This window comes from Hydra vulgaris, chromosome 12 (genome assembly GCF_038396675.1).
Source record: "Hydra vulgaris chromosome 12, alternate assembly HydraT2T_AEP".
Classification (NCBI taxonomy): Eukaryota; Metazoa; Cnidaria; class Hydrozoa; order Anthoathecata; family Hydridae; genus Hydra; species Hydra vulgaris.
The window spans coordinates 59626089-59650822 of NC_088931.1; the positions used below are offsets into that span (position 1 = coordinate 59626089).

Consider the following 24734-nt stretch of genomic DNA (forward strand, 5'->3'; position numbering starts at 1 on the left):
AAAATTAAAACAAAAAATATCAATAGTAAAAAAAACTTTCTAGTTGTAATTATTCCTATTTTTTGAAAAACAATTAACTCTTTCACAGCTTTATTTAATATTTGTTAACAGTTAAAATAAACATGCTATACTGAAAATGATATAATAGGAATAGAAGGCATGATATTTACACCCCACAACTATATATTTTCTGAAAGATAAATAGAGTCTCTTTTAAAAAAAAAAAGAAATACAAATGATGGTGGACACAAAGATCACATTGCTTTTGCTATTTTTTTTTTAGAGATTGAAATGTCTGACTTTATTGCTTTGCAAAAGTTAAAAAAAATCCTAAAAAAAAAGCATTCTGTAAGGAAAATAATCAACAACAGGTCCTGGATAATCAACAAATTATTCAGGATCACATTTTTCAGAAACTCACTAAAAAATCAAACTATAATACCAAAAAATAGTTTAATAGTACAGAAAGCATCATATTTGCACCCTAAACTACATATTTTTTGAAAGATAAATAAACATATATATCTTTAAAAAAAAAATTTAATTTCCCAGAACAAATTTTTTTAAATAACCACACACCGCATCTTTGTTGCTAAGGGTGACAGCTTACAGAAAAAATGTTTTTGTTTCATTCTGACATTCATAGAAATAAGTTTTCTACCCTTTGGTGGTCCATATCCTTCCATATCATTGAGATAATCTTCAATGAGTAGATGTACAAGCACAATTTGAAAAACTTTATCACAACTTTGGTTTGCTTTTTTTATCTCGGTGACTATTGAAATATACCACTTTAGCATTCACAACACACAATTCTAAAAGTCTAATAAAGACACTCTTCCACCGCTTAATTGATTTTCAGAGTAGTAGGAAAAAAGTTAGTCACATCTATCAAGATAGTCATTCCAAGGAAATCCTTCATTTCGCTTTCATCAACATCACACCAAGGTTGTGTTGACGGTGTCATGTGCTGTTATTGGTGGAAATAGTGGTTAGTTTCACAGACCAATTAATCCAATAAATTTGGAATAAAAAACAATTGAAAGACATCTGAAGCATTTTGTGGATTAGTGTTTCGATTAGGCCCACTTGTTTCACAGAATGGTATATCATTTGTTTTTGTTGTAGAAGTCTTCTTCCATGCTGGTTGATCTGTGCTGTTTAAATTGTGGTTCTTATTTGTAACACGTTGTTGTTTTTGTAACTTCTTTACGAACAGATATTTGTTTATTTTTAATTTGATGTTACTTTTTTTTCAAACTGTAGATGAAAAAAAAACTTCATTTTCAACAGCTTTGTTTTCTTCAAAATAACCAATATTTTCTTCAACATTTCCATCATTTTCTTCAACACCACTAATGTTTTCATCTAGATTGAATAGATCCTAGAAATAAATAAAATTAATATAATTTTATAATCATAATTTCAAGTTTGAAATTGTTTGAATTATAACTGAATGTCTCTAAATCAGGCCTTGTTTTAAAGCGTTAAGCATTAAGATTTATGTACATCTTAAGAGATTTTACGTAAGCAGTAAGCAATTTTGGTTAAGTAACTTTTTATCATTTTTTTAACTTTTAAATCATTCTATAAGCGGTAAGATAAAAGAAGTAATTAATAAAAAAACCACTTAAAAATAACTTAATATCCACTTTAATAAATAACTTTTGAATGACGATTATGTAAAAATATTTGTTACAAAAGTTTGAATAACAATTATGTTTGATATAAGCCCTATTTACTAATGAAAAAAACTCAAATAAAATTAAAAATTTATTTCTATTTTGTTTTTATTTTATTGTAATGATCAATTTTTTCGCTTGAAAAATGCTAATATTTTAAGCTTGAAGCAATCATAATAATATAATTTAATTCTGATAAAAAATATAAGATTTAATTTAAAACTAATTTAATAAAAATATATAATTTCATTCTGATAAAAAAAATTTAATTTAGATTTAAAAAATATATCATTTTATTTTTATTTAATAAATATATTTAAGTCTATCAAAATTAAAGTTGATGCTTGGGTTTAACTTAACTGTCAAATTTTTTTTAAAATATTAGTAAATATTGTTCAATACTTAAATTTTATTTATTCTTAAAAAAAAAAGTAAGCTCATTTTTATTGCAATTGTCTTTTCAGTTTTCCTTTCTAAATATTTTTTACTCAAAATTAAATTTTAAATAAACGGCTGCAACAAAAATTTGCACAAAATGTAAGTTAAACTTTTTTTTTTATAACGCAAGTTAAATATTTAACTCATTTTGCGGTAATTAATATGAAATTACTGCAGTAATTTAAAAAACCTTATGTCTTTAAAAAATTGCATTAAGCGTTTTTTATTTAAAACAAGGCCTGTAAATGTCACTAAATGTTTTATCAGTTCTCAAAATTTAACATATTTATTTATTTTGTTGGTTGCACACCTATATGAAAGTTGTTGTTATTAGCAGCATTCATTCAAGTGGAAAACAAGACCTTTAGGAATTATGAATATTTAACTAACTCTTGTCAGAAAGAAACAGAATATATAAAGAAAAATTACACTTACCAGATAGGGTCTGTCTGATGCTGACTATGACACCATGGTATCAAAAATGTCATTATCATCCCAAAACTTTATATGAGATTCTGTCTCTGAATCACCAACTTCACTATCACTATATTTAGATTTATTACTTTGCTGGACAGCAGCTAAAATAACACTCACTATCTTTTTACGCAACATTTTCCAAACAGTTGAAAAAACTGTCAACTTATTCCTATTGGAGAGCTATTACAGTATGTTTGTTATGGCCAATCTTGAAGCCAAACATAAAGTTATCCTTTAAAACATAAAAGTAGTTTTGATTAATGGCTTTGCCATTAATCAAAACTACTTTTATGTATGTATGTATATATATACTTTTATAGTATATATATACATACATACATAAAAGTATAAAACTACTTTTATGTATGTATGTATATATATATATATATATATATGTATATATATACATACATCCATACATACATACATCCATCCATACATACATAGATACATCCATCCATCCATATATACATACATACATATATACATACATACATACATACATACATACATAAATACATACATACATACATACATACATACATACATACATACATACATACATACATACATACATACATACATACATACATACATACATACATACATACATACATGCATACATACATACATGGGCGATTCTCAAATTAGTGAAACCAGAGAGCTAATTTCTCAAACACACTTTTTTTATCTTTTTGCATATTTTTCAAACTAAATTTTTATTTTTAAATACATTTAAAAAGTTTTTGTAAAGTGTATGGAAAAATATTGATATTAATTTCTTCAGTTAATAAAACTTAAAATTTTATAATTTTTAATGTCAGTACGTTATTTTCCATTTATCACAATAAATAAATATTTAATATTGTTATAATTAAATAAAAGCATTTTCATAACTATTTTAATATAATTTAAACAAAAAAAATATAGATTTGAAAAAATATTTAAACATATATATAACAATTCAGTAAATACCTTTTTGTGATGTCACACACAACAAAAAACAATGAAAAGTTTTATTTGTGAACAAACTAGAATACTTTTTTGAAAATATTTTGAGTTATAAGTGAAAAGTATTGAAAAAACACAAATGATAAAAAAAAATTTTTTAATGATATTGTAATAAAATACCTAAAAAAAAAATTTAAAAGAATTCGGTCACACACATAACGTAGTTTTATAGCTAATGATATATGTGTGGCATTACACAGATAAGATCATTAAATTTAAAATACTAGATGTAGATTGGAACTAAATCATAAATACTAAATACAAAAAAATTTTTTTGAATATAAATGCCTTAAACATGAATATAGTATTGATATAAATTACTTTTTTTTTAAATGAATCTCAATTTTTTAAGAAATTCAACAAGAAAGCAACCACATAGTGGTATTTTGAAAGTTATTTCAGTTTGAATTTGCTTAAAAAGATGAATTAAATAATTCTATAAATTATTGATTATAAGGTCTTGGTAAATTTTAACAGTTTCCTGTTTTAAGTTTAGGCTAATATATAATAAAAATGTCTTGAACTAAAAGATGAAAAAACTTTAGAGGAAAATGAAAAGCTGACAAAGAATACTGCTCTATAAAAATGAAAAGTTGACTAAGAATACTGTTCAATAAAAGTAATAAGGATTGAGAATCTGTGAAAAATGAAAGTTGTAAAAATAAACAGCACAGAAAAGGAATCATATAAAGAAAAAAAATGCAAACAAATTAGTAGACAAAAAATTAAAAACTAACTAAATGAATTGATAGGATGGAAAGAAAAAAAGGCTGAGAAAATATTTTCGACAATGTTTTTGAGAGAGGCTTACCCTACTTTCAATCAACCTTTGGAGAGATAATGCCTTTGTCTACATTTTGTAAGCTAAGGCTAAAAAATATACATTTTTTAGAAGAAACAGCCACAGACCAGTGTAAGTGCAAACTGCATGAGAACTTTCACTTATTACTTAAAGCAGTAGGCATCAGCTATAATAGTTCATATTGGGTGTCTTCAATTACAATCCAAAAATGGATGCATAGGAGAAGTAATATAGTAACTACTAACTATTTTATCTAAAATTCAGGAACCCATTTGTATAAAAAGAGTTTAAGAAGCTGAACTTGAAAAAGATAAGGGGATTGCAGAAAGAGAAAAAGTTCTTTAGGTGGATTTTGCAATAGATATATTTGCGAATATCCAAATAAACTACAAAGTGCCTGTAATGTAAGAACATTGTTTATTTGTTTACTGGTACTGTTTTAAACAACAATAATTGCAAAACATATCTTATCTGTTCAGACACTAGAGACAAAGGCAAAGATAGTGTTTACTGCTTTATTGGGTAATTATATGAGAAAATTGGGTAATTATGTCTGAAAACTGTAATAATGATACTGAAACTCTTTTCACCCATGTTCCCTCATCAGAATTTAAAAATAAGTTTATGATGAAATTACTCATCAATTATCTTTGTAATGAAATAAAATGTTTGAGTGGAAATTTTTTGAAACTTTCCATAGAAAAAGGGGCTCTTGATGGTGTTGGGAGAAGAGCCAAGTCTCTTGTTCAAATGAAATGTATAAACAAGAATGAGAAAGTAAGTGTAAAAAACTTTTATGGACTTTTTAAATGTTCTTAAACTTTTAATGACAGCTACTAACATTCTTTATATTAGAAATAAAGAAATCATTAGTAAAAAAAAAAAAAAAAACCAAGCTCCTGAAATATTTTCCCGATTTTCCAGAAATGGCTTTTAATGATTGGTGTCTTGTGCAAAACAATCAAACTATGTAGCGTGATAAAATAAATCCTAACAAGTTCAAACTTAAAAAAAAACTATAAAACAAAAGTGTTAATCAGTTTCATTTCAGTTTTGTTAAAATAACAAAAATTAAAAAAAAATTGTTTCAAATTTATTAAATCATTAAAAGTTTGTACAATGTCACATATCTAAAAAATTTGTCATACACGTAACAACACTTAACATTAAAATTAAAATTTATAGTTCTGTACGCGCCACACAAGAAATGCAACTAATTAGTGCTTTTTATTTTTTAATATGTGCAATAAACATATTATTAAGAGAAATATTATTTTATATCAGGCATATCTCCTACTATAATATTTGCAACTTGGAGACTATTTTTTATGGCCCCTTTTATTTGAAAATATTTGCACCAGTCACACACGTAACATGAGAATCGCCTTCATATAAAATCTTTGTGTACTTACCTGAGCATAAAATATCTTTGATGTCAAAATATTATTTAGAATGAATGAAGACTTCAGTACATACATCAAATAAGGGTGCGGACAGGCATCATCAGTTTTAAATAACTTTTATTACGGCAATAATAAACTTTTTCTTTTAATTTTTTTGTTTGTTTGTTTCTTTCCCCCTAAAAAGTTTAGATTTTCTTATTTAAATTTGCAAAATATATTAGGACAGTGTTCTACAATCGATCAAACGTTTGGAACATTTTAAAAATTTAGCAAAAACTAAAATAAAAATTATGTGAAAAACTAATGAGTTAACAACAGAAAAACGTGCTCAGAATGTTATTTTATGAGAACAAGGATTGAGCCTGACTTCTAATGCTGAACATTTTAATGTAACACAGCTGCATTATAAAAACATTAAAGGGATATCAAGAAACTGGTGATTTTAAAAGCAAAGTTGGAACTGAATGACCATTATGCAAAAGCACATCCATTTGCCAGTGCTTTTGAAATTTTATCTGAGATATTCTCAACTAGTGTTGCACTAAGTGTTGTGACAATTAGAAGATGTTTGTGCAAACAATTTAACTTAAATAGCTGTGTTCCGGCAAAAAACCTTGCCTTTCTTAAAAAAATATTAGAAACCGTATTGCTTGCTAAATTGTTACCGTATAACCGTAACAGTTTAGTTGTCATTCTACAAGTGTTAGACGCCTGTCTTCCAAGCAATACAACCCACAGTATTTGTTTTCTACTGTAAAACATTGCCCTAAAATCATGATATGGGTTACCATTACAGCAAATCAAAGTGGTGGTTTATGGTTTATGCTTCCTAACACCACAATATATAGATATATTTATTTTAAAATACTTAAAAAAAAACTTAAAATATTCATGAACATCATGAATACCCACAAGTTTTACCATGATGAAGCACCCTGTCACAGGGCAGGCATGTAAGCAGTTGGTTATGTGATAATAGGGTTGAGATCATTAGCCCCTGGCCTAGTAACTCACCCAACCTCAATCCCATTGAAAACTGCTGGAATCATCTTAAAAACAAAGTTTTTAAGATGATTCCAGCAGTAATTCCAATTATAATGGTTACTAATATATTTTGATAAAATAAATGGACAATTTTTTTTATCAAAATATAATTTTGAAAAATGTGTTTTTTTTTTATGTGATGTTCCAAACTTTTGATCCTGATTGTAAAATACTTAATAAATATAATTTATATATCTATAATATAAATATATAAACTAAATTTAATAGAATGATTAATAGATATTCTAAAAGAGATGTAAATTAAATAATATATTAACTTTTAAAGCAATGTTAGTTTTAAGTAACATTTAATCCTGATTATATGTAAGTGTTAAAGAAATTTAGCTAATCAAATTTTCCATATGTCACATTTAATTGTTGTATATTCTAAAAAAAAGTTTGAATAGAAAATGTGAATAATAGCCTATATAAAAAATTTTTAAATTTAAACTTTTATTTGATAAAATACAACAATTAAATTTTACATGTAAAACTTGATCAGCTAAATTTCTTTAATTATTAAATTTTTAACTTTAAAATGCTTTAACGACTAAGTATTAAAGTAATATAAAACTAACGTTGCTTAAAAAGTTCCTTGTTAACATCTAACAACTTTTGCTTATCATTGTACTAAACTCGTATATAGTTATATTACAACTAGTTTGCATTTTGAAAATCTACTTAAATGAATATTGTGCGGAAATCTAGTTCATCTTTTAATTTCAAATTTTAAACCATAACATGTTAGTCAATTGCCAGGGTAACCCAATTACTTTTACCAAAAATGACATTACGTTACCAGACTGTATATAAACAAAGTATAACCACATCGGTCACGTGAAATTTAAAATTTGATTCAGATAAACGCGTCCGCAATTTCAAATGGATTTGAAATTGCGGACGCGTTTATCTGAACTAAAGTTATACAAATGTATATATATATATATATATATACATGTATATATATATATATATATATATATATATATATATATATATATATATATATATATATATATATACATATATATATATATATATATATATATATATATATATATATATATATATATATATATATATATATATATATATATATATATATATATATATATATATATATATAGACTACATTAATGAATGTATGTTAACACATTATCTTTGTCCACTTTCTTGAAGACGTTTGTGATAAACAAAAATTAGTAAATACCATCTTTATTACTATCTACCAGTTTATATGTTTATATATATATATATATATATATATATATATATATATATATATATATATCCATTAACGCCATTTTATCACTTATAGAAATTCATATATGTACACAAATGACTAAAACATTAGTTTTGATTATTTATTTTAAATAATAATACAATGATGTACAATGTACAGTAAAAAAACAGATTTACAGCAAAGAGTTACCAGTCACGTTTGGCAACGATTCACGAAAGTCCATTTCGATAATAAACTGAAATATTTTCAAGGATGTCCATGCAGCTGCAATGTCTAATTTGATACCAGAATCCTTCAGATGTCTTCTCAGCCTCTTTACTTCAGGCAGCATTTCTTCCTCCTCTACATCATTTAAAGTTTCTGAAAACTGATGGGCATAGGTTACAATTTCTTCATCAGTTGCCTTCAAAAGATTACCTGTGTGTACAACAGCAATTTTGTATATGTTACGTGCTATGTTCGAGTGCATTGACCACCAAAAGTGGTCAATGCACTCGAACATAGCACACTTCAATTCTTCCTGTGGAGTTAAACCTGCATCTTTAGTAATTTCTCCTGGCATCATCTTTTTCACTCGCTTGCATTTTCTGCTTTCAATATCAATGCCCATTTCAGCACAAATCTGGGTCGCATATTCTACAGCATTATGGACCAGAACTTCTCGACTCTCTACTAAAAAGGTCTTCAAGCTTTTCAGCTTCACAACACTTTTCCAAGCTAATACCTTCAATTTGAAGATGTTTTTGGGCATGATTCACCTCGAGTAGAATGTGGTACCACAAAAGCAAGAAGCAAAGGAAATTGAAATTACAAATGTTTGTCATCAATACCTCCGCTGCTCCTCTCGTATCTAGGTTTTTAGAAGCATCACAAAGCTTTTCCACAGCCTTAACCAACTTTTCGAAATGTTTGAATATTGGTTTCACGGCATCATGATGAGCACTCCACCTGGTATCATTAAGTCTCTTCACTGTCACTCCAACGGTTTCTTTTAGGACCTCCCATCTATGTGTTGAACATGAAAAAAACGTGTACACACTTTCCAAAGTTCCAAAAAATGTGACACAAACAGAAACACTACCAAAAGCATGTACGCCACATAAATTAAGCGAATGGTTAGCACAAGGCACAAATATTTCTTTTGGATTGAATTCTTTAATTCTCGTTTGTACTCCTGTATGAATGCCAGACATTGTTGTGGCATTATCGTATCCTTGGCTTCGACAAAGCTTTAAATCCAAGCCGTCCTTTTCAAGAGATTGAACAATTTCCTGTGTTATGGAGTCTGCTTTTTTCCCACTTAGAGGAATAAAGCCTAGAAATAATTCTTTCACTTCCACGTTTTCACAGATTAATTCTTGTTTTACAGCATCGCCTAAAAGAGATATAAACTCATTTTGCACTGCAGGCGATAAATAAGAAACTGGAATCAACCCTGATTCGAACGATTGCTGAAGCCGTATGCTGTGGTCTTTTTTAATTAGGGTCAGAGTTTGAAAGGAGGCTAACAAGTTCCAAGAAATTACCACGGTTTTCAGAAACAAAGTCTTCCCTGTGGCCTCGAATAGGCAAATTCTGCTTTGCCAAAAAAAGTGTTATATGTAAGAGACGATGCAAAATGTCTCTCCATTTCTTCTTCTCTCTTTCCATTACGTCTTGGTGAGCAGCGTCGATGGTTTTGTTTTGGAGAAGCCTTGCTTCAAGTGTTTTCCATTTTTCTAAATTGATAATATGCAATTCAGAGTTTTCGTGATCTGATACTTTAGGATTCAATTTCCACCAACTATTGAATCCTGTGATGAAACTTGATTTGGTCGTTAGATTATCGTTCTTATCAAACAACTTGCAACAAAAGCAAAACAGTGATTTTTTTTCATGAGAATAGACCATCCATTTCCTCAAAATCTGTTCTCCACTTGGAAGCTTCATGTAAAACCAGCTTTTTGTCAGCTGTCTAGTTTGACCCTTTGAACTGGATCAAATGGCCCCTCCAAGTTCTGGTAAATTTCACTGCCTTGTCTCATAACATTGGTTCTGAGATAATCTGGCATTGGAGTGGGCCAGTTTCCAACATCATAATTTAATATTAAATCTTCTGATTCGTGTACTGAATTTGCGTCTGATTCAGAATGTATTGAATTGGTTATGTCTTCTTCTTCTTGCCTTTTGTATTGTTCTTCTTTTCTTTTTTCTTGTTCATCATTGCTTGTTTGTTCATTCCGTTGGCCATAGCTTGTACTTGGGCCTTCTAAAGATTCAGGGCCCTCCTCTGGCCCTACTTCATTGTTTGCCCGGGATAGTGCCCTTTTAGTAAATTTAAGTATTGAACCCGACAACCTTTGTAGTTCTTGTTCTTTGGCTTTTTGTTTTTTCTTCTTTTCCCATTCACTGGGATAGTTTCGTTTCATGTTATCAACAGGTCTCTTGACTCTGAAAATAATTGTTCTATTTTAGACAATAAAGTATTTAGAAAATAAAACAAACCTTCGCGTTATGGGTTTGAAAACGAACCAAACCTAATAAATAAACACTGTAAGATAAAACTGTCAAGTTTTGAATTACATTTTTCGGCTATTTTCTTAGAAAAATTTCAGTATAAGTAGCAGTATAACTAATGATGTTTTCACTTTGCTTGTTAGTAGATATCTATTTAAAGTGAAATGTACGCACATGAAATGTAAAATTTCTGTTTTTAAAATTCCATTGTTCTATCGTTGTAGGTTTTCAATGGCCTATTGTTCTATTTACGCATCAGAGCTTCGCATGTCTCCACGAATAAAGTTAGGTAATTCTTAAGGTGTGTTTAACAACGTTTTTCATTGGAATTATTTTTTGTTATTATTCATAGTTTTACTTTAGAGACAGGTTGGCAGAGATTGGCTGTCTCCACGGTAGTTGTTTATTCTAGAATTTTTATCAGGAAATTGTTTGATTGCCTATTATTGCTAATGCTTTAATGAGTATTTTCAGAGCAGCTATTCAAAGGGGAATTTAGATGTTCTCATTGTATATTAATGTGCCTCTAATTTAGTTAGTTATGTTTTTTCTGTTTTGACGTATATTATATTTAATATATTATTTATTATATATATTATATTTACAACTATTATTGTGTTTATTGTATTTATTATATAAATTATATTAATTATACTAATTTATTAATTATATTAGTTATATTTATTATATATATTACATTTATTATATTTATTATATTCATTAATTAATTATATTAATTATATTTGTTATATTAATTATATTTATTATATTTACTATATTTATTATATTTATTAAATTTATTATGATAATTATATTTATTATATTTATTATAATTCTTATTTTTATTATATTTATTATATTTATTATGTTTATTATAATTATTATATTTGTCTTAATTATTATATTTATTATATTTATTAATGTTCACAAATAAGCTAGATATTAATTGGATTTATGAACCATAAGAATAATAAATTTAAAAAATTTAAAAAAAAATCGATTTTAATTTTAATGTTTTCAGAATCTGGGGGCCCCCAAGATAAATGTTATCATGGTCTCGGGCTTAAATTTATCCATGCCACCTATGGTAATAGCTCTTTCCATGTGGGAAATTCGCTAAGACGAGCAAACAATATTAAAACTAAATGTTTTCGTACTACTGATAAAAATTATTGTTTACCAAAATAGGCTAGGCCTATTTTGGTAATAATTTTTATCAGTAGTACTATTTTTGGCATTTTTGAGGTTAAAATTAGTTATTAAAATCAAGTAATTAAATTGACAATACGGATAGTGTTTAAGGACAGGCCCCTTAGTGCCTTCAACATAAGACGACGTGTGATATAAAACTATAACCTGATAACTAAAATCTTCTCACGAAGCCTTGTTAGGCCTATATGCAGGAATAAAATTATAACTTACCATGTAACTTGGTGATGACGAACTGGAGACGTGATTTGCTCTCGAATTATTGAGGTACTCAATGATAGAGTATATTAACCACATTAACGAAACAACATAAACATCCGTCAGTCTGCCAGAACCATCATGAACCATAGACTCGTAGTTAGGGCGGGCGAATCTATTTATTAGTACTCGCGGGTGTGGGGGAGGAAACTTCGTGGAGGGCCTCTAAAACAGTCACGGTGGTTGTTATTGGCCAAGATGTCATTTCAATTTCTTACATCTTGGTTTGTTTGCTGTGGATGTTTATTATCTTGGCAAGCAGTTACGATCATGTTTCAGGTTCATTTTTGTTGTAAACAATTATGATTACAGAACAAAAATGTTGACTATTACAAAATCCGGCTGAAGTAAAAAAAATATAAAATCGTATTAACGTTTGGGGGCCTACTCCCAGACGGGGCCTAGGGCGAACCGCCCTTTTAACCCCCCCCCCCCCCGCCCTACCTTCGGTACGCCACTGGTACAATGACACTCATAACTGAAAACTCACACGCACTATTGTCAAACTTCAATTCCCACGTTGAGCATCCTTCACATCCGCTTACACAGATTTATAGGGGTTAGGCAAACTGGAATGTACATACTTCGACTGACTTAAATAGGGTTAGGTGCGGTGAACGTACAAACATAGCAGCCGTGATGCATTGGAGGCGCACTTGCTACACCGGCTGAGGATGTGGATTTTGGCTGGTAGCCTTGCAAATTAAAGGTATTTATATTTTATGGTTAGCAGACTTTAACATCCCTCAGAATCAGGTCGTATTTTTCGGTTACCGGATTATTTTTTATTCTATATATTGTCGCAAAACTTAAGCAGACTCTTCGTCCTTAAGTCCTAGGGATGTTATTTTATTTTATTTATTTAATTTAAGTTACAAGTACTAATAAAATTTTTTTAAATAAAGCGAGTACCATCACTTTCTCCATTTTTATTCTATATAGAATTTGATATTTTTAACTCTATTTTAAACTGAATCATAGTCAATCCATTAACTCTATTTAACTATTAGAAGTTTATATTAAATAAATTTAATAAATAATATATAAAATTATTGGAGTATTTATTGGAGAAAACCTTTTTTTTTGGTAGATATCTACACAAACAATTGAAAAATCTAGATTGAAATATAATATATTCAATCTAGATTTTTTTTTTTTTTTTTTTTTTTTTGTAGTTGTCTACCAAAAAAAATGTTTTTCTCCAATAAATCCCACAATAATTTTTATAGTAATATAAACTATATTATAGTGTAATAGTTTTTATATTAATATATTTAAGGTATAGCATAGCTCCACTTTTATTAGTGGTACCCATGTTGCTTCTGGATTTAAATAATAATAGAAATTCAAAAGCAATAAGGACCTTATCCTTCCAGTTTATTCAGTAAAGGTAAGTTTGATTGAAATACATGTATCTTCAATAAATGTATTTCAATCAAAGCATTGTATTTCAATGAAATGTATTGGTCAATCCAAGTCACAACTAAAGAGGTTTTATGTAATACAGTTGCAATGTGTACAAATTATTTGTCACAAACCTAGGATCACCCTTTTTGCTTCCCTTTTAAAAATAAAACTCAACACCTTACATAAAAGAAAAAATGTTTATGCAATAAAAGTTGTCAAATCTGCGTTATCAGGAATATACCATCCATCTATAGCATGTTTACAAAAAATAAAGATTTAAAGCTTATAGTTAAAAAGCAATAAACTGTCAAGGAAGCTTAAAACTCCAAAATTTTCTGTTGCACATAAAGTAATTTTTAATTTTGCCAATGACATGTGTTATTTTTGAACAAATGCAAAAAGTTTCTACACTTTTAGAGTTCAAGTGAAAAAAGTGTTCAAACAATATTAAATGTTTAAAACTCATAGTTCTGCTATAATTTAAAATAACAATTTTTAATACAGCTGTATGTATTTTCAAGTTTTTAATTATTTCATTATATATTCATTGTTTTTGTGTTTCTCTTTGATAAATTCAATTTATTAAATAAATGTTAACTTAGTTGACTATTAACTTTCTTATTTTAATATTTGTAATATATTTTAATTTCTTTTTTATTTTAATATTTGTGCTTTTTTTAAGTCTGATAGCAAAGAATATTTTTATTTTATCTGATGTTGTTTATTGATGTATCATAATTTATGATTGGTGTATCTTAGTTTATGATTTTTTTTGTTTTGGTTACTTTTATTATAATTATCATGACAGTTTATCTTTTCAAAACATTCGATTTAAATAATCTTTAAATATTTTATTGAAACATTAAAAAACATAAAAAGCAGGCAACATTTTTGTTTAGTTCGTTAATATTGGCATTTTAGTTTTAAGTATAAAGTTTGAAAAATCTTGCAAAATTTATTTTTTGGTTTGGTAATATTTGTGAACAACTGTTTTTTTTAAAAAAAAAAAAAGGAAAAAAGAAAACTGAAGAAAAAACTGCAGAAGTGGACTTGGACACTCATCTTATGAATGCATACATTCTGCGTGAATTGACTTTAATCCATTATAATTTAACTAATCTTGAATAATGACAATTAAAGATTATGGGCACGTGTTTGTTGTGATCCTGTTGATTGGAATCTATTATCATTATCATAACTGCAGCAAAGAATTTTTTTTACCTTTTTGCTGCAATTATGATAATGTGTACACTCCGATTATGTGAGTATAACCATGATGTGTTTGATTGCCAAGAGGAACACCTTTTGGCAAAAGATTACAATATGAATGAGATAAAATATTTATAAATGAAGCTTGAAGGAGGGATATCTATGTCCATGTTTCTCAGGTCTTAAAAAAATTTCTGGCACTTGAACTGCAGCAGAATATCAACAGGACTGGAAGTTGTGGCAAACAAGCTTTAACCTGGAAAAACTGCTCAAAAATGTTTAATTCAGATCTACTCTGATTAGATCTAAGTTTAATTCAGATCTACTCTGAACATTTTTGTATAAATAGGAGTCAGTCTAACTGTCTGCTCATACTCATAGTGCTTGATTTAACAACAATAACAAAAATTATGATTTTAAGGCAAAAACAATAAGTAACAAAAAAAATTCTATATACTTCCAAAATATTCAAAATATATATAGATGGTAACAATTTTTTTTACTTATTATAACAGTTACTTGTTTAATCTTTGCTTTCAACAAGGCTGCAAGCGACCACTACTAGAGTTGGAAGTTACTGGAAGAGCCAAGATGAAGTTTATGAAGAAAGATAACGACTCACAGATGATTGACAGATTGCAAATTATATGAATCAGAAAAACAAGATGTAGGGAGAGAATTCCAAAGAACATATGTTCAAGTAAAAAAACTAGGTAAATAAGAATTTTTGGAGCACTTAGGAATAGTCGCAGTTAAAGGATAAGACTAAATTGAATGATGAGTAATAAAAGAATAAATTTAAATAGATTGCAGAAGAGACGCAAGCTCTTTAGAGCTGCACCTATTATAGTATATTTAGAAAAGTGAAAGAGAAGCAACATTACAACAGTTTGATAATTTTTGGAGGCTGGCTGCAACCTTTACTTGTTTACTTATATTATAAGCTATTAATATGCAGTTATTTATATTGTCTATATGATACTATAAAGCTCTTACTTATTATAAGATCGTTTGCTTATCATAAGTTGAACTTTCTTACTTATTATATGATTGTTTACTCATAAAGTGAATTTTCTTACTTAATTTATATGTGAGCTCATCTAATAACTATAGTTTTTGAACATAATTATAGATTTGAATAAATTAATGTTAAGTGATAATTTTATTATATTTACAGTGTCAACTTCTTCCCGGATCAATGATGCGACAAAAGAAATTGAATCGAAAGTGGCTCCATGTTTTAACAAGGCAAGAGATCGCTATAATGGTCAAATGTGGTGAGGTATGTAAATGACTGATGTTTCAATCGATGAGAAAAATAACATAGTTAGAAGGGGATTGAAGAGTATGGTGAAAACGATCCTCAACAAAAAATCGGCAGATTTTAAATAAATATAAATATCATGTTTTAAATAAATATTTATATGAATACTTTAAATATAAATTTCAATAAATAGTAATATAAATTATTTAAATGTTTTTAAAATTTTATTAATAAAAAAATTTTCAAAAAGAGCCACGCTATACTACTCATCTTTTGATTAGTACCGTGTTGTGTTTTTATGTTGTCGCAATAGGACCATCCCTTAATGAACCCTTATATTTGGTGCAGACATTTTTATCAAGTTCCCTAAAGTATTTTTAAAGCGGATGGTGGTGCCGAATATAACTTTTTTTTTTTTTCTTATCTTTTTAATTGTGATTCACTCCCAACAAGCACTACTAAGTTGAGATTTACTTTGCTGTTTGATGGACAACGCGTGATGTTGGTATGACTTATCTCGTTTTATATGTTTCAGTGAAATAACATTTTATAAATGAGCCATGGGTCTAAGCTTTAGTTAGGGGCATATGGATTCATTTTTAGTTTGATACAATGTTTATCACGTAAATAAACTATAATCACGTAAATATATCTCTTTCGCCAAGATGTTTTGTTTGGTTAAAGAAAACTTTTTTTATTGCATAGTAAAGGTTTAAGTTTATGCATAAAAATGTTTACTTGGCAACACAACTTCATTAAATGGTTTTCATGCACTTTTTAGATTCCCAAAAATAATGGAAATGCGCCAAAAAAAATCTGTATTTTGAAGTAACTTAATCCTCAGCAATATGTTTACATATTCTTATCTTTTTTTAATATCTGAGCCTCCATGTGCTTACAAGTGTTATGCTTATGCAAAAAAACACATGAATTTTCTACAAAAAATATTCTTTTTATTGCAAACCTTTATATTACGTTGAATTTCCTATAGATTTAGAAGTGCATGTGCATTTTTTTTGGAACTAAAGTAGGCTATCCACGTCCACTAATTTGTGTAGTATAGTTTTTATTGAAAACCACAGGAGTTTTTAGTAATTTCTCAGACAAAAACGAAATTACATAAAATGTATATATATATTTTTTTTGTCTTACAAATTGCTCAAAACACCTCTGATTTGCTTTATACAACACAAATTAGCGGACGCGGATAACCTACTTTAGTTCCAAAAATATTTACATGCACTTTTAAATCTGGTATTTACAGAAGATTAAACGTAATATAAAGGTTTGCCATGAGAAAAATTTTTATTGTCGGAAATACATGTTTTTTTTATAATATGAGTTAAATCAATATACCAGCATATTGATAATATCAATATGCTAGTATATCGATTTGATTCACATAAATAAGCTACAAGCATTGCATCTGGTCTCACCGCAAGATTAAGTTAATTTGAAGTTATAAATTCCATGTTCGGTTTTGTCTTTCTTTTTTTTTTTAATTTTCATTTATATTTATTTTGTTTTTTTGCCCTCATAAAGTACCATTCACAGAGCATTACAAAAAAGCATTTAACAAGAAGTTCACGCGAACCACGGATCCCTATATTTAAAATGCGGAGGGTTTAAAGTTATATCAATTTAAAAGATATTTCTAAACAGTACTTTATAGAAGGTGGTAAATCATAAAAAATATATTGTTTTATAATAAAATTATGGAGTATTTAAAATGTCAGTCATTTTTATGTAAGAAAGAGAGAAAAGGTCATCAATAGAGACATTTTTAAATTGAAAAAAAGTAGTTATTGGGTGGGTCCGGACGGCATCAAAAACTATTTTGGATTAAAAGGAGAAGGGTTGAATTTTAGCCCTACGTATTTAGTTTTTTTTTTTCATCTGCGGCATGGTAGAAGCAAGACGTGTTTATCAAAAAAAATTTACAATATGGAAGTTACAATGATAAATATTGAAAAACTAATAACCACTAAACTGGAAGAACAAAAAAAAAGTATTCTTAGTGAAACTGTCAACCTTTTAAAAAAACAGGAAAAGATATTTAGCGATATCATAAGTGCTAATCTAAAAATAATAACAGATCGGCTCGACAAACTTGAAAATGAGTTCAATAAAAGCAAATCGAAGGTTAAGATAATTGAAAAAGACATCAATGAAATAAAGGAAAGTATCAACTTTCAGGAAGAAAACTTCTTAAAAAGAATTTCGGAAACTAACAGTTTGATGGCCATGGAAATTAACAATCTAAAAAAAAAAAATATTGACCTTGAAAATCGTTCACGCCGTAATAATCTAAGGATTGATGGTTTAACTGAGCTGCCCATGGAATCTTGGAATGACTGTACAAAGAAAGTTAAAGATCTATTTAGAAACAAACTGGGAATCTCTGAAGACGTAATCATTGAAAGAGCTCACCGCATTGGGAAAACTAATGAAGATAAATCTCCAAGAACTATAATTATAAAACTATTAGACTTTCAAAACAAAAATAAAATTTTAACGCTATCAAAAAAACTCAAAGGAACCGGAATATTCATTAATGAAGACTATGCGAACGAAACGATGGAAATAAGAAAAAAGCTTTGGGAAGATGTAAAAAGATTTTGAAAGGAAGGTAAATTTGCTATTATCAAATATGATAAAATATTCGTCAGAGATTTTCGAAAATAATTTTAATTTTTAACTAAGTCGAGATATGTGAAATAGTACTGTACATTTTTTATTATGCTAGCACGTTTTAATTTACCGCACTTTACGCAATGACTAACGAAAACAAAAACAACACAAAAGATTTTGAAACGCTGCGTTGCAACGTCTTCGAAACCGCTAATAATATTTTATTAAATGATTTTTACGACTCTGATGCGCAAATTTTTCACAGAAATAATTTTGATTCGAAATACTTTGAAATAGAAACTTTTAAAACTGAACTCGAAACTCTAAAAAATAATTTTACTGCAATACACATAAATATAAGAAGTATAAATAAAAATTTTGATAAACTAAAACACTTTTTAATAGATTGCAACTACTCATTTAGTATGATTTGCATAACTGAAACGTGGTGTTCTGATGAATTATTTCAAACGAACACAAATTTTCAAATTCCAAATTATAAACTATTATCTTTTGAAAGAAAAACAATCAAAAGGGGAGGAGGGATCGCAACGTATATCCGAGATAATCAAGTGTTTAAAGTAAGACCAGACCTCTCCATCTCAGACACTGATAGCGAAGTCTTTACTATTGAGATAACGGGTAATAATTCAAAAAATATTATAATTTCCACTTGCTATAGACCTCCAGAAGGTGATATAACTAAATTTTCAAATTTTTTTAATGAAATTTTTCTTAAAATAAATGACAAGGGAAAAAATATTTTCTTTATAGGAGATTTAAATATTAACAGTCTAAACTACAAAGAAAACGCGGTTACTAAACTCTTTTTTGATAATCTGTTTCAATTATGTATCCTTCCAATCATTAACAAACCTACTCGGATAACCCCAACCTCCGTCTCTGCAATAGACAATATATTAACAAATACATTTCTCGAAACTTCCTTAAAAACAGGAATTATCAAAACCGATTTATCAGACCATTTTCCTATTTATTTTTCATTATCTCAAGATTTAAGAACCTATAACAATCCTAAAACTAAAGTATATAAAAGAAAAATCAACCAGTTCTCTATTAAAAATTTTAAAGACTCGCTATCGGTAGTCAATTGGGATGAAGTGTATCAAGAATGTAACCTTGGACACACAAATTCCGCATACAATTTATTTGTAAATATTTTTCTAGATCACTACAATAAACATTATCCTGTTGAAGAGAAAGAAATAAAGCTAAAGTATCTAAACTGCGCATGGATAACTAAGGGGATTAGAAAATCATCAAAAACAAAGCAAAAACTCTATATCAAGTATTTAAAAAACAGAAACGAAACTAACTTAACTACATACAAGGAATACAAAAATCTATTTGAAAAAATTAGAAAAAATTCAAAAAAAGTATATTATTCAAAACAACTACAAAAAAGCAAAAGTGATATTAAAAAAACCTGGAACATATTGAAAGAAATAATAGGTAAAAACTATACTAAATCAAATAATTTACCCGATAAAATTATCGTTAACGAAACTTAATATCGACAAAACTTCTATCGCTGAAAACTTCAATAGCTTTTTTGCAAACATAGGCCCTAATATGGCTTCAAAAATTCAATGCCCTGATATCTCTTTCGAAACCTATATCACAAACCAACATTTCTGTTTAAATATTTTCTCTGAACTAAACCATGAAGAACTAGAAATTGCAAAAAACTCTCTTAAGACGAATAAGGCCCCTGGGATAGACGACATTTGTAGCTATATAGTTGTAAATGTGTTTCCGGAGATAAAACAACCAGTCTATGAAATTTTTAAATCTTCAATTATTACAGGATCCGTACCGAATAAATTAAAAATAGCTAAGGTAATACCAGTATTAAAAACCGGTGATGCATTTACACTAAATAACTACAGACCTATCTCAGTGCTACCTGTATTTTCAAAACTTTTAGAGAGAGTAATATACAATAAACTGTATAAATATCTAACAAATAACAAAATCCTAAATGAAAAACAGTTTGGCTTCCAAAAGCAACATTCAACCGAACACGCAATTCTTGATCTTATAAATAATATAAATGACTCCTTTGAAAAAAAAAAATACGTCCTTGGAGTCTTTGTTGATTTATCTAAGGCATTTGACACGGTAGATCACGCTATCTTAATTAGGAAAATGGAAAAATATGGAATAAAAGGTGTTGCACTAAACTGGTTCAAAAATTTTTTACTAGACAGAAAACAATGCGTTATTGCTCATGGAAAAAAAATTTCAAAATTACTCAAAATAAAATGCGGTGTCCCCCAAGGTTCCATTCTTGCACCTCTTTTGTTTTTAATATACATAAACGATCTTCCTAAAGCCTCAAGTAAATTAGATTTCATAATGTTCGCGGACGACACCAATTTATTTTATGCATCCTCATCAATTACAGAACTTTATGAAACTACAAATAGTGAACTTGAAAAAATAAACAGTTGGTTAAAATCTAACAAATTATCGTTAAACACAGAAAAAACCAAATACATTCTTTTTCATTCTAACCTTATAAAAATACCACCCGATTTACCTTCGCTAAATATAGATACTAAAGAAATAGAGAGAACCCAAGCAACTAAATTTCTTGGGATACTTATTGATGAGAACATCTCATGGAAATCACATATAGATATATTAAATACCAAAATATCAAAAAACATTGGTATCCTCTACAAAGCTAGTTCTATTCTGTCTCCTGATAATTTAAAGCTTCTATACTTCTCGTTTATACAAAGCTACTATATATACGCTAATGTTGCATGGGCGAGCACTCATAGATCCAAACTAACTACACTATATCGAAAGCAAAAACATGCTGCAAGAATAGTTTTTAATAAGGATAGACTCTCGCATGCTGAGCCACTTTTAAAAAATTTGAAAGCATTAAATGTATATCAAATCAATATATTTCAAAATTTGTTATTTATGCTCAAATATAAACTTGGACTTGTTCCTTCTTACTTTTCAAAGAATTTTTTCCAAAATAGCAAAAATAGATACCATACCAGAGGAACGGGAAACTTCAACCTACCTTTTAAAAAAACAAATCTCTCGCACTTTTCCATTTCGTACCGTGGTCCTTATCTATATAATAAATTAATATCAAAAAATACTCAACTGGAAAAATCGAATAACTTAAATACTCTGAAAACGTTATTAAAAGATCTCATTTTAAACACTAACAACTTTATGAACTTTTATTAACCCAAAAACATTTAAAACTATGTATAAATCTAACTTTGTTCCGAAACTAATGTAAACTCTAATAACTCAAAAAACTCTAAATAACCCAAAAAACTCTAAATAACTCAAAAACAACAGCAATAACAAAAACACAAAAGCGAATAATAGGCTTATTTATCAACACTCGAACGACTATATATTACCTATTTAGCAATTTACCTATTTAGCAAATCGTGTACCTACTTATATTGAATAAAAATTAAAAACATCTTTTTGTCTGCATTCTTTGTTTTTTTGCATTTTGGATTTTTATTCTCATTCTGCCGAAAACCGATAACATTTTTTTGTTTTTGTTTTTTTATTTAAAAAAAATAAATAAAAAAAAATAAACTTATTTTAAAATAAAGCATCCAAAAATATTAGTAACGCATAGCGGTTTCTTGATGACAAGACCGTCGGTCTTCTGCAAGTTTTCCGCGTTCTTTGAAGTAATTTCTAATACTTTACAGTTTTACTTTATATATTTTTTTGTATAACGTAACTTTGTAATTTTTTTTTTTTTATAATTTTATTTACTCTGTAAAGATTCTATTATATTTTACGAATTTGTAAGGATTAAAGAACAAAAAAAATTTGAATAAAAAAAAAAAAAAAAAAAAGATTTTTACAGAAACATAAAGAAATTACTTAAAATCACATTCAAGTGAGCTATTATTTCTTTGTCTAAAAAGTTACTTTTCCCTGCATTTTTAAGGTAAAAAACGTAACTTTATAAAATATTTTTCTTTTTACTCTGAAAGCTTGATTAATATTCTATTAATTGATTGGTGTACAATAGCAAAAACTGTTTTGTGATACAGGATAAAAGTTAAAAATTATCGTTTTTTTGCTAAAAGATTATTAATTTTTTTTAATGACAACTTTGGACAGCTGCGGGGAAGCGTAAAGTGGTTTAACCTTTTTAAGAAAATGAAAATATGGTCCGTTTGCAACAATCTTGCCCAAATTTTTCATATCAGATTTTTACAAAAATGGAATTCATGCCGTTTTTTGATTATTTCCAATAACTGTGAAACGGAGATCTCCGTTAATTTAATGGAGTATTAGTTCGACGGATTATATCCGTTAGGGTAAAGTGTCCTAATTCCGGCCACATCTTTACAATTTCGTTTCTAAAAAAAATGCCACATTTTTGCAATTTTTTTTTCTAAAAATATGTTAACAAATAGATCTTCAAGACAATCATACACTGTTAGAAAGATATACCTTTCAGCACTCGGGTCTTAATTTTATTTTTTATAATAAAAACTGCGTAGACAAATAAAGATAACAAAGGTAAAAGAATTCGACCAAATTACAGCAAACTTGACGAAATATCAGCCTGGCTTTTAATTTTTTTCGATTCTATTTCAAATCGGAAATAATGCAAATGCTCATATTATAAACGATAACAAATTTAATTCTTAAATATATTAATTCAAAATATTAAATAACTCTAAATATTATAAAGCGAAAAATGTTTTTAAACTTTTTGTTTTAAATATTCAGCTTTTATCATGCAAGTAACATAAACAATTTATATTATGATGTAACCTTATTAACATAAATAAATTGACTTGAATTTGGTCGCTTTACCCTACACGATTGAAACATACCGTAAGTTTAACGGATACAAAGTTGAAGTCACAGGATCCTTCGTACCATTGAAATAAAAAACTATTTCGGTTATCCTGACCTAATTGCCATGATGTTTAACAATTGCTCGTAATTTTTTTGTAACAAAATAAACATAACCAAAACATTTTGTAGTATTTATTTTAAAAGGAACAAATTATTTACACCGATTGGTATTAGAATCAGTCGGGTTTTGGATGGGGTCAAAAAAAATAAATCTTTAGATTGAGTCAAGAAAAATAAACCTTTAGTAAAATAAAAAATAACACTTTGTAACAAAAATCGTAAATCTTCATGTATAACACGTTAACTAAGTGATACACTAAATATAAACTAAACTTTTAGTTGTATTTAGCGAGTGTTAATCTCTGCTCAACGAACCGTAGTCAATTTATCGTACTGTAAGGCATGAACATCTTGCATAAACTGCCAGAATATATTGTTGATAGATTGATAACCAATATATTCTACTTTATTATTGGGACTGAAACGGGTTTTAATGTCCTCCATACAGTCTAAACATTTAAGTAATTTCTCTTTAAATTTTAATAAATATAAATTTGAATAATGTTGAACAATGTGTCAATAAATGTGACGCTGAATTTTATGAAACATGAACAAACAATTATTATATAATACACTGAAATCTATGGAAACAAAAAAAAAAAATTTCTACACGCGTCAACTCCGTGAACTTAACAAAAGTATTCCGATAATTTGTAGCAAAAGGAGTAACCCATTGTTCTATTCTCTCATTTCTTAATTTAATCCATATCTGTTACGAAGTTACTGTAAACTGTAATACTGGTGATACTCAGTTAACATTTTTAACAGACTTTTTAGAGTGTATTAGCATTGGAAAAAGAATCATGTGTAAGCAAATAAAATAATTGTGACATTGCCTTGAAAATATAGTGCAATGACTTTATTGCTTTAACATTATAAAAGATAAATTTGGAAAAATCTAAACAGGTAACAATATCACTGACAATATTACAAATATACAATAAAAAAATATAACCTTATAACACATCTTATCACAACGTTATCTTTTTGACTTCTTAAGACTATCAATCTATTTTCTGTGTGCAAAGGTAGACAAGCATCTAAAGAAAATATATTATTTAATATACATGTAAGCAACATATAATGATGAATTAAATGTATCTCATTATAAACTAATAAAAAAAATTTAACTTAACTTCTTTAATCTTACTATCCTTAGGCACTCTTATAAATTAACAGACGTTCAGCTGCTATAATGTTTTAA

At 27.8% G+C, this 24734-nt stretch overlaps 1 protein-coding gene and 1 long non-coding RNA gene across 2 annotated transcripts; both read right to left on the bottom strand.

The window, feature by feature from the left end:
• Window positions 1-1242: 1242 nt before the first annotated feature.
• Window positions 1243-5988, bottom strand: LOC136088882 (uncharacterized). The gene is made up of 3 exons (XR_010642587.1): window positions 5823-5988; window positions 2556-2829; window positions 1243-1384 (listed from the first exon to the last, which is right to left on the bottom strand). It is a non-coding gene; the product is annotated as an uncharacterized LOC136088882 (long non-coding RNA).
• A 2756-nt stretch (window positions 5989-8744) lies between these two features.
• LOC136088246 (52 kDa repressor of the inhibitor of the protein kinase-like) lies at window positions 8745-10029 on the bottom strand. The gene is made up of 2 exons (XM_065811931.1): window positions 9627-10029; window positions 8745-9475 (listed from the first exon to the last, which is right to left on the bottom strand). Exons 1-2 carry the CDS (start codon window positions 10027-10029, stop codon window positions 8745-8747), a joined length of 1134 nt encoding a protein of 377 aa, XP_065668003.1.
• Window positions 10030-24734: the final 14705 nt, after the last annotated feature.